At 34.0% G+C, this 13,601-nt stretch overlaps 1 protein-coding gene across 4 annotated transcripts in view; it reads right to left on the bottom strand.

The window, feature by feature from the left end:
- Positions 1-12,525, bottom strand: part of LOC144440939 (dynamin-1-like) — a 49,270-nt gene extending 36,745 nt beyond the window's left edge. For all 4 annotated transcript variants that reach the window (XM_078130412.1, XM_078130411.1, XM_078130410.1 and 1 more), the window contains exons 1-2: positions 12,256-12,525; positions 9,170-9,243 (exon numbers count right to left, since the gene is read on the bottom strand). In XM_078130412.1, coding sequence (XP_077986538.1) covers positions 9,170-9,243; positions 12,256-12,416 — 235 coding nt within the window. In that variant the 5' untranslated portion in view covers positions 12,417-12,525. The remainder of the gene's footprint in view (positions 1-9,169; positions 9,244-12,255) is intronic.
- Between the last annotated feature and the right edge of the window lie 1,076 nt (positions 12,526-13,601).

The raw sequence follows: 13,601 nt of genomic DNA, 5'->3' as shown, positions 1-13,601 counted from the left end.
ATCGGTCTTGAACAGCACTGACAAGTTAATCACGGTGTAGTCTACATGTAGTTCCTATACATTATCATGGTTTAGTTAGAAATTACGTTGACATCCAAGTTAATCACGGTGTAGTCTAGTTCCTATACAGTATCATGGTTTAGTTAGAAATTACGTTGACATCCAAGTTAATCACGGTGTAGTCTAGTTCCTATACATTATCATGGTTTAGATAGAAATTACATTGACATCCCAGTTAATCACGGTGTAGTCTCGTTCCTATACAGTATCATGGTTTAGTTAGAAACTACGATGGCATCTGGACTAATCATGGTGTTTCTGTAGACACTTTTAATTTCTATGTACCCTCTACAGAAATTTAATATCATAATCCAATGTCAATTTCACTAAAAAAATGTACAAAAATGAACAAGTCACCAGACTCTAGATTGTCTCCAAATAACAAATAAATGTGTAACAATATTTCAGTTTTTATCAAGAGAATTATTTCAAACAAAAAAATCAAACGATGAATATTACATAACTTGACACTGAGGACATAGAAATTCATATCTTTACTCAAATGATAGATATACAACCAATCAGGGATTATCAAATTCATTATTCTGATGTGACCTTTGACCTGGCAAACCTGTACACCATAATACTAAACCTTCAGTATGGTAAAAGCAATATGGCCATATGTACATGTACAGATGTACCATATACATACATGTACACATACATAAAATATATGTACAGATTAGGTCATTCAATTATTTAGGGGAATTAGGACTTTATAATAATGAATCACCTACAGCAATGTCTAGAGAAGAGAATAACAGTGAAATATTCAACACATATATTTACAGTTACACATAATTTCTTTTTATCACTGGCAATAATGTTAGCACTCCAATCGTCAACTGATTTACACAGTTCTCCTTAAACCATGACTATGTTATAACACATGTACAAGAAATTACTCCAGTATTTCTATTAATATTAATTCAACAAGGTTGGGGAACCCCAGTAACAGAGGTAGAAAGTATGGTAAAACCTTACATAGATTTTTATAGCATCATTGTACCAGAATTTGATGTTGAATCAAGATTAAATTCTAGGACTTCCGTTAACCTTCTTTAAATCAAAGCAGTTAATCATAAGAATTTTGTCATTTTTTTCCCAGGTGTTCACAATTCTGAATCCTTTAATTACCATATTGTCAATCTCCATGGAGGTCCATATATAAATAATATCATGAACCATACAGTTCTAACCCAAATATTAGACTCAATTAGATACAATCAATGGAGGTCCAGATATAGATTTCTACATGTTACATGTATGATATTTCACTTGACGCCATTTTATATACACATACATGTACATGATCAAATTTGTATTTTGATACCTCACAGACATTGTTACAGTGGATTGCAAGTGATGAAAGTAGTAAGTGATACATGTGTGTTCTGATTCCTATCAAAGCACTCACTACTACTACTACAGACAAATAGTATATTTCTAATGTACAGTGTATTCAATGATTGATGGTGTCAAATTGATAGTCTTGTAATCCTTACATACTTGTAGTAAAGTTAGTAGGTATTGCAGTGATTTGGTTAAGAGAGGCACACAGGTAGATATACATTGTAGTAAATCTACCAGAGTTCCCCAGACGTTTTTAACCACAGTAAATTATACATTGTACGTGCTGCTGCAACAACCTGTGTACTGTATACTATTAAGACTAGTGTATTTTTTTAAGAGCCAAGATTTTCTGTGTTTTATCCTTTTCTCTTACAAGGGCAAGCTTCGATAACCCAGCAAAAATACAATATAAGAATATGAGGTACATTCGTACATATTTGCCGCAGTATATTGTATACATTTGCTCCAGTATGTTGTACACACATACAAGGTACACTTGCCAAAGTATGCGATACGTACATTTGGCTGAGTATGTTGTTTGATAAATCTGCTCCTTAATAGATTAATATCCCAGTTGTATGTTGTATACATTTACCCAAGTACCCTGCTTACATGATTACTCCCGTGTATATACATCTACGATATTGTATGTAACCTGGTATGTAGCACACATTTAACCCCACCCCCACCACCTCCCATATACTGTATACATTTAAACCCCCTAACCCATGTAGTAAACATTTAACCCCAACCCACCCAGTAGAATATATTTACCCCTTCCCCTCCAATGTAATATACATCCCCCCTCCCCCAACCCACACACACACATTTAATACCCCCCCCCCCCATTTTGTAGGTACAAATGTAGTATACATTTAACCAAGTATGTAGAACACATTTACCCTCTCTATGTGGTATACATTTGAAAGCTTGTGCATGACGTTACTAATTCAATGTACTCAAGTTGTTATTACATTAGGACTTAAAAATAGATACTATTGTCTCCAATTCAATACATTATATAAGGAAGTAATTTAATAGAAGTAAAGAATGCAATCAATGCAAATGGCACTAGTGAAATAGTGCAGTTTTACAAATATTTCTTACAATCATCATTGTATACATGAATAAAGGGCTTGGTTGATGTCAAAGTCATCATTATCAAATTCTTCTCCTTCTTAATATTGTTGTGATTTTTAGTTCGTAACATGTTCCATAAATCTATTTTTGTAAAACCATGGATCAATCCAGGTTTAATGTCATAAATGTTATACAATGTAATTGAATTATGGATTTTGATTTCTGTATATTCACTGTGCTATCAGTATCTCAGAAATCAGTGTTGAGTCAGTTTAAAGTTACACTGTACAATGATTATGTATGTATGTATGTATGTATGTATGTATGTATGTATGTATGTATGTATGTATGTATGTATGTATGTATGTATGTATGTATGTACGTACGTATGTATGTATGTATGTATGTATGTATGTATGTATGTATGTACATTTTGTATGTGTGTGTATGTATGTATGTATGTATGTATGTATGTATGTATGTATGTATGCATGTATGTATGTGTGTATGTATGTATGCATGTATGTATGTATGTATGTATGTATGTATGTATGTATGTATGTATGTATGTATGTATGTATGTATATATGTACATTTTGTATCTGTGTGTGTGTGTGTGTGGGGGGGTATGTCTGGTTGTCTGCCTATGTGTTCATGCATGCATGTGTGTGTATGTATGTATGTATGTATGTATGTATGTATGTATGTATGTATGTATGTATGTATGTATGTATGTATGTATGTATGTATGTATGTGTGTGTATGTATGTATATGTGTGTATGTATGTATGTGTGTGTGTGTGTGTGTGTGTGTGTGTGTGTGTGTGTGTGTGTGTGTGTGTGTGTGTGTGTGTGTGTGTACATGTACTGTACCTACTGATTTGTATGTTGAAATTGTGTGCTGACCTCTGTTAACAGGCTATGATCAAACCTAGTTAGAATTTTTGGAAACCTTTTGAGTTGACTTTCGTTGGGACCAGTTTTCATTAGTGTGTGTAGTATGTATATTAGAATACAATAACCTGGAATCCATGTTAATAAATAACCTGAAGCCCTTTGTTGTCTTTCTTTATTTGCATACATTTTTATCTTAATTTTGTAACAATGGAACAGCCACAAGTAGGGGCTGGTGTTTTGTTTGAAACAAACAAACAAATAAACAAGTAAATATTATCAAATACCTACATATGAGTATCTATATGAATAAATCTACATAGAACAGCAACACAACATTATTCCTTATATTCCATAAATAATGTTGAATAGATTCAATTAAAGAACTGAATATATATGCAATTATATCAACCGAAGTTAGTTGAACACTCGAACAAACATTTACACTAGTTTTGTCCTACCATACCCTAAAATCGACCTATTTATACATAAATTATGTAGATGCTAAACAAACTTATAAATAACATAGTGACCAGCATTAATCCTCAGAACTACATCATGTAGTGTTTACACTAGAATTATTCACAAAAGAGACTCAGAGATAGATAGCACCTCTTGTAATTACCATAGAGACAGGAAGGGAGTAGCTAGTGGTTGGTAGCTGTTGTAATACTGTTTTCACATAAAAAATGAAGAAATTAGTTATATTCAATTTTATTAAGAAGGCACTCAGAAATTACGAGAGGACTTGGCAACCTGGTTACATGTACTTTGTTAACAAAGTTCGCAGTCATGTTTGAAGTACACTGAAAGGCATACAATAAAGAATATGAATCACCAGGAATATTTCACAACGAAAGGTACACAACAAAAGGCATTCAATTTCACAACGAAAGGCATTCAATTTCACAAACGATAGGCATTCAATTTCACAACGAAAGGCATTCAATTTCACAACGAAAGGCATTCATTTTCACGATAGGCATTCAATTTCACGACAAAAGGCATTCAATTTCACAACGAAAAGCATTCAATTTCACAACGAAAGGCATTCAATTTCACGAAAGGCATTCAATTTCACAATGAAAGGCATTCAATTTCACAATGAAAGGCATTCAATTTCAAGTTTTCAAATAATATATTATCATACACACTTAGCAAACTCAAAACTAATTCATGATCGACAGAATGATCAGCATTTTCAAGGACTCAACTTGAGTAACCAATATTTGATGAAACAGTAAGTAGAGAGATACATATTAAATATGTACTATACATGGCCAATGATTGACAGACTACTGACTAGATATAAATATTTTCAATGTTGACCTTCAATTCCTGGTGATTCATATTCTTTATTGTATTTGTCAGCCACATTAACACTCACATGATACCTTTGGTCATGTCACTTATACATGTATGGTTTCCACAGACATGTATTTTAACATATTAGCATAATTTCATATAATTTGACTAACATTGTTTAGTATTGTTACTAGAAATTATATGACTATGAATAGTGGTACACAAATGTACACACACCCACATACGTACTGACTCACTAACAGACAGACAGACAGACAGACATCATGCATGCACGCACGCATGTGCGCACATACACACACACACACAGTGACACACAGATACACACAATTTGCTTCAGTTATTAAACTGGTTCATATAATTTGTAGCTACTTGAAAAATCTCAAGTTTTCTTTCATTCGTTGTCATTTTTGTACAATTTAATTATTGCTACAGAAAGAAATCATTCTATGATTTACCCGTAACCTTTACCAATAAGTCTAAAAGGGAATACCGATAAAACAGAAATTCAAAAGAAATGTAATTTCCAAAGTACCTTGTGATGAGAGTTTGACATGTCCGTATTATGAATCACATTCAACCTACTCAAATAAAATTTAGGACATTGGCAGTCTCATTTTTACATACACAGTAAAATGTTGACCTACAAGGCAATCAGACACACACTCGCATGCACGCACGCACACACACACTCACACACACACACACAATACGCTATCAGATCATCATACACAGCTACATCCAAGTTTTAACCTTGACTCCATCCTGACACAATTTGTAATGACATCAATGACAGTCATTTGATGAATTTGTAATCTGATGTAATGTATTTTTTATTGTTTGTGTATTTGTTGTTGGGTTTTTGGGGTTTGTTTTTGTTTTTGTTTGTTTTTTTGGTGTTGTTGTTGTTTTTGTTTGTTTTTGTAGGGGTGTCTTTTTTTTGGGGGGGGGGGGGGTAGGAGGGGCAGTGTGGATGTAAAGAAATCTAAATGTTAATTTGTATGCCATTTGCATATTGCTTCAAGACCTATGGAAAGTATTGTCAAATTTCTTCAAATATTATTCAAATAACAACTGTATACATGCTGTGAGAATGAATGTTCATAGACTCTGGGTTCACACTTAGTAATGAAATTTCTACTATCAGTCAAAAAATCCCAAATTTTTGCTGACGTCTTGTCAGCATCATCAGAACATGTGACAATACCCCATTGTAGTATGATGCTAATGATGTGAAAATTTGGGGTTCACTTCCAAGAAATTTATTGACTCTGTGGATACAAATTTTCATTAATACATGCTACTGTTGAATACAAAGGAAATTTATATATTGTATTGCACTTTATATTTGGTGAGATTTTTCTTATTTTTTCAATGTGTTATCAGTCCTTTTTATACTACAATCTCAACGTAATCTCCATTTTGCCATCAACTGTACAGAAAACATAAAAGTACAATCATTAAACACTATCAAAGGCATGTACCAACATAATACTTAACAGTATATTTACTAAAATAGTTTATCCAAGGTTTTATGGAAGTATTTTCATGGCCAAGTAGAAAAGATATAACCTCAGCTAGTGTCACTTAATATCTAAAATGAAGGACGTAACAGATCATAGGAATAGAACAGTACAAAATAATTATGTCACTCACGAATAAATTGAAAATAATTTAAACCAATTAAAAAGCTACACAATCAATCAATCCATTCAAATAAAATCACTACACCTCATTTTTTATACCTACTCTAAAGTTGGTTTTACACATTCAACTTTTGGAATTCATTTTTCCCATAAAATAGTATATCCCAGATTTGCTCTGGAATATAGCCTGGGAAACACTCAAACCAGGCAAACAGTAGACACTCTACATTAACATACAATGATAAATGTACATATTTGATTTCAAGTTTAGTATTAATTGTTTGCCTTTCCAGAAATAGCTCAGATTACAAACTGACATCTACTACACAAGTATGTAATATTTTTCTGACCATCCTGTGAAATATTGTATATAGACATTAGTAAATGCCGAACTGTGCATGTAATATGATGTACATGTAATACACAATGACATGACAGTATTCCAAGAATACGCCATGTCACCATTGTGTTGTAATTATTTCACAAGATTCATGTCATCTGCAATGATTTGTTGTGTGCCTTGACACAACTAAGATGTAGCGAGACCCTGGCTTTATTAATAGACGTTATCACGTATCTATCAGATCTGACAAAAACATCATGATAAAGTACTGTACCACACAAGTTGAATTGGGATTCACATATTTATAAATTTAAACACTTTAAACTGACAGAATTTCAGACTTTTTCCAAGTACATGTACATGTTTGCTAAAGTCCAATATACTATGTTACATAGTATATTACCAGGTTACTAGTCACCTACATGTAAAGACCCATGATTCCCGGGTTCTCACATTAGTGTTACATGTACATAACCAATGGTGTCATGACAGTTACATCAGGCAAAATAAAAAAAGAAAGTGTTTCCAATAACCCAACATATACTAGTTAAAGCCATTGACCCTAAACATTTTTTTTAAACATTTAAAACAAAAAGATGAGAAATTCTTTGTTTCTTGACCTGCATGCACGTCTATTTTCTTTCCCCACTGGTGAGTGATGGCTGTACATATTTCATCAAACAATAACGGAAGGGGTACCTTGACCAACATTTCATTTGGTTTTGGGCAGAAGCAATATTTTCAACAACAAAAAATGATTGAAAAGATAAAATTGAATAAAATTAAATTCCGGCCAGTCTACCTACCCTATCTGATGCCATGTTATCGGAAACACACAATTATTTTTTTTTTTTCATCTCATTCATTTCTTCAGATTAGAATAATGTTTCCACTGGCTTTACTAGACAATTCTTTTTCATAACTATATTTTAATCATAATCAAAGAAGGGCCAAGTTTAAGTTTATCAATTCCCTGAACTGACCCATTATCATTTTATATGCTACTACACTATCCTCTCAGTATACCTTACACTTTATCAATGCAACTATTCATCTAGCTAAAGTAAAACCTGATTGGCTTTATAAAGCAAGTCATGCATTTGACAGATAGTATTTCACAAAGTGGATGGCAGCAATAAATTGATAAGTCTACACTGTACACTCTAAGCATGGAGAAATTGACATACTCTATGCATGAAGTGGATGACAGCTAACAACTCAGAATATACATGTATATCAATTGAGGTACACTCTACATTAATAACCTAAACCATGGAAAAGAATATGATACAGTCTAGCCATGGAGTGGATGGCAGTAATAAACTGTTAACCATCCCTTTACTGTATACACCAAACATAGACTGTGTAGTACATGTATATTACACTAAGTCGCTACCAAGTATCATACCATGCAGGGGTGTGAACAAATCCACTGGTCCTGGGTCCGGGACTAGTGATTTTTTTTGGCGGACCACACAAATTTTACCTTGTCTGGTCCATTGGACCAGTACCTTAATGTTAATAACTATGTTAAAAAGTCGTCTGAATATACAGATTCATAGGCAAGATTTGATGTTTCGCATTAGCAGGACCTGGGACCACTAATATTTTCAGCAAGACCACTGGATTTTTTAAGGCACTGGTCCGGGGACCACCAGTTCACAAAATAATCTGTTCACCCCTGCCATGGGTCTACTCTAACTACAGTACACCTATGTATGTAATGAGATTGGATGTTGCAATGATACATGGTCACTACAGTGCATGTACATTTATACAGGGTGGATGTTTGAATGTAACAAGTAGATGAGTCATCCAGCATACAGACATATTTATCAATCGCTATAAATCATAGGTATATATACCAGTCTGAGTCAAATAACCTTCTGTGTGTTACAGTCACGTGTGTACACCAAAATAATGTAGCTGTATGTCGGCTTGTACATGTATGATATCAAAGTCTATATCCCTATGATTCAGTCTCCTAATACCTTGAGTTTTTATAAGGTCTGGGAACCAAAGTAAAAGCAGGCAGCAGGCCTTGAAATTAGCAGTAGCCCCGGACACAGACAAATTTGAAAAGTACAGTCTGTTAAACTAATGGAAGTCAATAGAAATCTGTAGCTGAAACCATTCACTTGGATAGAGCTGACGCTGTCTCAATTGGCTAAAGCTGACTGTACAAAGCACATACGTTTAATTCCAGCCCTGAATTGGAATAGCAGAGGAAGTTATCTTGCTAGGTAACAAGCATACATTTCAATACCTTATACCTTACAGTAACACTGACAGACTTCAGATAAAACAAACTGCAAGTATCTGATAGTGGATAACAGCCTTGGGGTGAAATTTCTCAGTACATTTATCTGTTCCTATCTGAGCTTACATAATTAGGATTAAGTATACAACCAAAGGGGAGATAGAAATGCCAATGGCACTGAAGCACATCTACACTGATAGAAATACATACCTGCTTTGGCATAATTCAGCTGCAAAATAAGTGGTCTTCTGGTGACAATTCCTGAACCACGAGGCAAAAAGTCTCTATTTAAAAAAAAACAAAAAAAAAAACCTGTCATTACATAATCAAGTACAGATGATGAAAATTACTGAACTTTTTTGAAAATGGCTACAATATTTTTCAACAATATCTGTAACAATACAAATATTTTTCGATTTTTTAATCATGGTAATAATGCACTGGGTGTACTCTTTCAATGTTGAATTTTCATTTCAATAAATATCACTCTTTACCATTTGAAACTTATATTATAATATCAATACATTCATGAAAACTAAGTTATTATGTAGAATGTAAACAAACTCTTTCCATTCATAATTCTGGTGTACATGTACCCATATTATGATGTTGGTGAAAACTAGAAAAGAGATCCCCATACAGAGATAACACTGCCTGACAATATATTGGGTCCAGGAAATGAAAACTATACTCTGCAGTTCTAAAGTTTCAACAGAAAGTGTGTTTATCTTTGAAATGTTTCAGTTAGCATTTGTATGAGGAAATCAGAAAAATAGAGATAAAAACCATGGCAAGGAAACTAAAATGTCAACTCTATGTTTACCTTGTGACTTTCTGAGTTTCAGTAAAATTACAGACAACTATAGAACGGAAGACAACTTACGAAGTACGAAGGGGGGGGGGGGGTGTATAAGTAAGGTTATGTTAGGGGGTCTTATCATATCACAGCCTCTCTAACTTGATTGCAATTCTTATAAAATTCATAAGGACATAGGCACACTTTTAATTGGAACACTAAGAGGCCAAAATAATACACCAGGGTGTATGTTTACGAGAATGAGTCTGGTAGTGGTAAGATAAGGTACCAACAACCCTTAACTTGATCATAAAAGCATGCAAAGCTAGTACTATCCATGGAAGTATCTCCTCTCTCCATGTACATGTTATTATCCAAATGGTATAAGGACTTATTAATATATCGGTAGTGGAATACTACAGCTAACTTACAAGATGTTCTATCAATTACTTTAGTTCCAAAAGTACATAATTATTAACCAAACTACATGTATATGCTAACCCATTGGAATAAACAATACCTGTATTAATTAAAACAGAAGTTGACACTCCTGGTAAGACATTTATTGGTTATATAACCATGATACAATGTAGAGTGAATGATGACACCATTGAAATGCTAATGCAATGATGTATGGGAAACTTTGTTATACAATGTTTTTGTGAACCATAGACACTGGCACAGTGGAAGGGAAACTGTTTATGGCGCAAAGTATTCTTAATATTACAATAGAGTCACTAATTTATGTCTGAAGTATAGAACTGAATAACTTATCCTAAATACACTGTCTACTATAAGAAACTTGTGAAATACTGGGAGTGTTTATGAATTCTACAAACTTTTTCTCTTGAAAACACATTTTTAAGAAGTCCTTTATTCCATCTGCTGTAAACTTTTAAACTTGGACTTGGCAAAGAGTAAATGCAATTTTTAATGCTATTGTTCTGTCATTTTTCCGTAGCACAAGGAAACACTTTCATTCATTTTTATTTTTTTTAATTGGATGTATACCCTCAGTTTTACATTGTGTTTTGTCTGTATGCTTTGTCTTGTCTTTTATTACATTTGATGTTTGCCTGGTACTTAGATGAATTTCCATGTTTTTATGGACAATAAAGTACAACTACATGTACATCTAATCAAATTTAATCTAATCTAACAAAATTGAATACTGAAATTTTGAATGTAATACAGATACAGTAAGTACAAAGGTCAATTGCAACAGCAAATATTAATATTCAAATATTAATCATTATTATTATTATATTCTGAAAAACGTCAAGTATCCCATTCATTATTATTATTCAAAAGACTGTACACATATTGTTGTTTACATGTTGCTACGGTGATAAAAAATGATTTGAATTATTTGCCTTCCACATTACATGTACATTTGTATACAGAACTAACTGAGACTAGCTTTATGTTAATATAATGCAAACAATAACATACGTTAATAACATAAAATACTTTTGTGTACATCTATAATCTATATATGTAAATTTATGAAATGTTGATTCATGAATGTTATGTATGTAAATTAGTCAATGTTTGACAGAAATGTCAACACAAGTGCAAGTACCAGTGTAACTGGTAGATCACTTTCTGAATGAAATACACTTCTCTCTTTCACTATTAATTATGCCCCCATATTATTTTTAATATTCTATCATTTATGTACACCCCCCCCCCCCCCCACCGCCACCGCCACCACCACCACCACACACTATAACTTTTAAATACTTTGATTTCATTGGTTATTGAAGCCAGGGAAGTGTTAGTTTAGGATTTAAGAACTCAGAACTGTTCTTATGTTTTAATTTTCATCTACAAACATGGAAATTGAAAACAATGTCTATACAGCCTTTACAGGTCCTTGAATTTGAACCTTTTTGTCACCAAGTTGAACAGAAGTACATCTTGATCATGTGTTCATCTAAAATGGCCCATGCCATAGAAGCTCTGGGTGTATACGCTACGAGGTTCGACACATCTTCCCTCTCTTGCAGCGTATATATTCAGAGATACTGCCATAGCAACTTTCAAAGTGAACGTGACCAGAACTTCCGTGATATCGTGAGTGGCCTCAACCGGCCTAACAGTAACACATCACGCTGTTCAGCAACGCCTCTCTCTCTCTCTCCACAAAATTCAGTCTCGATCTCTATGTTTGTGTTTCCAGACAGAGGCTACGGAAACTTGGCCCATTTTTCTTGTAAGATCACCAAGGGAAACTATTCATTCGAACGATATTTTAATGAAATGTTTAAATAAGTAATTCCGAGATCGTGAATTGTACACGATCATGGAGGTAGAAAGATTGAACAAAGATTTCCGCTGTCAAAACGCTGTGTACATACTTCCTGTATGCGAGCGCCACTCAACGTTGCAAAATAAATTGCTTACACAGACGTAATTGTCCTTGATTTTACCTACGTGCTTTATATCTATATATCATATATATTGAAATTCATCATAAATTCTGCGAAAACCAACTTACCTGCCAACAAAATTTTCTAAGACGCTACTTTTCCCAGCGCTCTGGCCACCGACAACAGCTATCTGAGGCAAGTCAAATGTTGACGACAAACCGACGGTTGTAAAAGCATCTTGCAGTTTGTTAATTATGGGGATCAGATCTTCCATACCACGGTTCCCCATATTGATAGGTGTCACGACATCGACGAAGCGATCAGAGACTGAAAAATAATTTCCTTCCTTGAAATGGTAGTATTTATAATGAAACAAGGGGAGGGAAGAAATCAAAATGGCTGAAGTGATTACACATGCGTAGATTTGTTATCATGAATACGCATGCGTACAACATTACGTCAGTCCTTCGTCAATCCAGCTCGTCAGTCGAGAGTGATATCACTATGACCCAAACCTTTAAAATAGGTTTTTGTGTCAAAGTGAACAAAAAGAAGTTTGGCCGTTTGGCAAGGCACCATCAGTCGATGAATCATAGGTACCACTCAAAGCAAAGTTTGGGCTTTTAATGACCAAACATGGTCAAAATAATTTACAAACAGTGGCCTAGTAAAATGGACAACACAAAAAGTTTATTCACCTTTCTCCAATTTTCACTACCTAAGTCTGACCGACAGCCTGACAAGAGTCAATGTAGGAATGTAGGTAAGGGACCGGTCTAAAACATAGTGTGCCCTCTCCCACCTTATATAATATATACACATAACAGGTATTTGATCGTGACTCAGAGGACTCATCTTGACTTAAAATATTTTACTAGTCATATAAAATTAGTGACTATATGCACAGTGTAAATATATTGAACATCTTGACTAAAAGGTAGGGGGGAAGTTTGACACTTTTTAACACACACACACACTATACCTATGTGTAATCCCGCCTGCCCACCTGCCTGCCCGTCTGTCTGTCTGTGTGTATCTCTCTCGCTGTATACCTTTTAGTGAGCTATGGCCAGTACTTGACTATTTTACATTTAATACATGTCTATGGTTGTACGAAATACATTCAAAGAGCAGGCGATGGTCTGGGGATGAAATTCATTTTTAACACATTTTTTACATTCTGTGGTTGCACAATATATATTCTAGGATCAGGCGATGGTTGGGGGAGTTTGCACGAAATATATTCAATACATTTAATATATTTTTTACATTCTATGGTTGCACAAAATACATTCCAGAATCAGACGATGGTCAGGGAATCAGGCCAGATTAATATATCACTACGTATACAGACATTTCACGTTGCAAGGCATAGCAAAGTATTTATTTGTAGCCAAGACATTCACAAAGCTTTTGATTCTTTATGGTGGAATTGTCTATTTCACAAATTGTACACCACAGGCATAAATTCAAA

This window comes from Glandiceps talaboti, chromosome 10 (genome assembly GCF_964340395.1).
Source record: "Glandiceps talaboti chromosome 10, keGlaTala1.1, whole genome shotgun sequence".
Classification (NCBI taxonomy): domain Eukaryota; kingdom Metazoa; phylum Hemichordata; class Enteropneusta; family Spengelidae; genus Glandiceps; species Glandiceps talaboti.
This window is presented reverse-complemented; position numbering and strand designations above follow the sequence as displayed.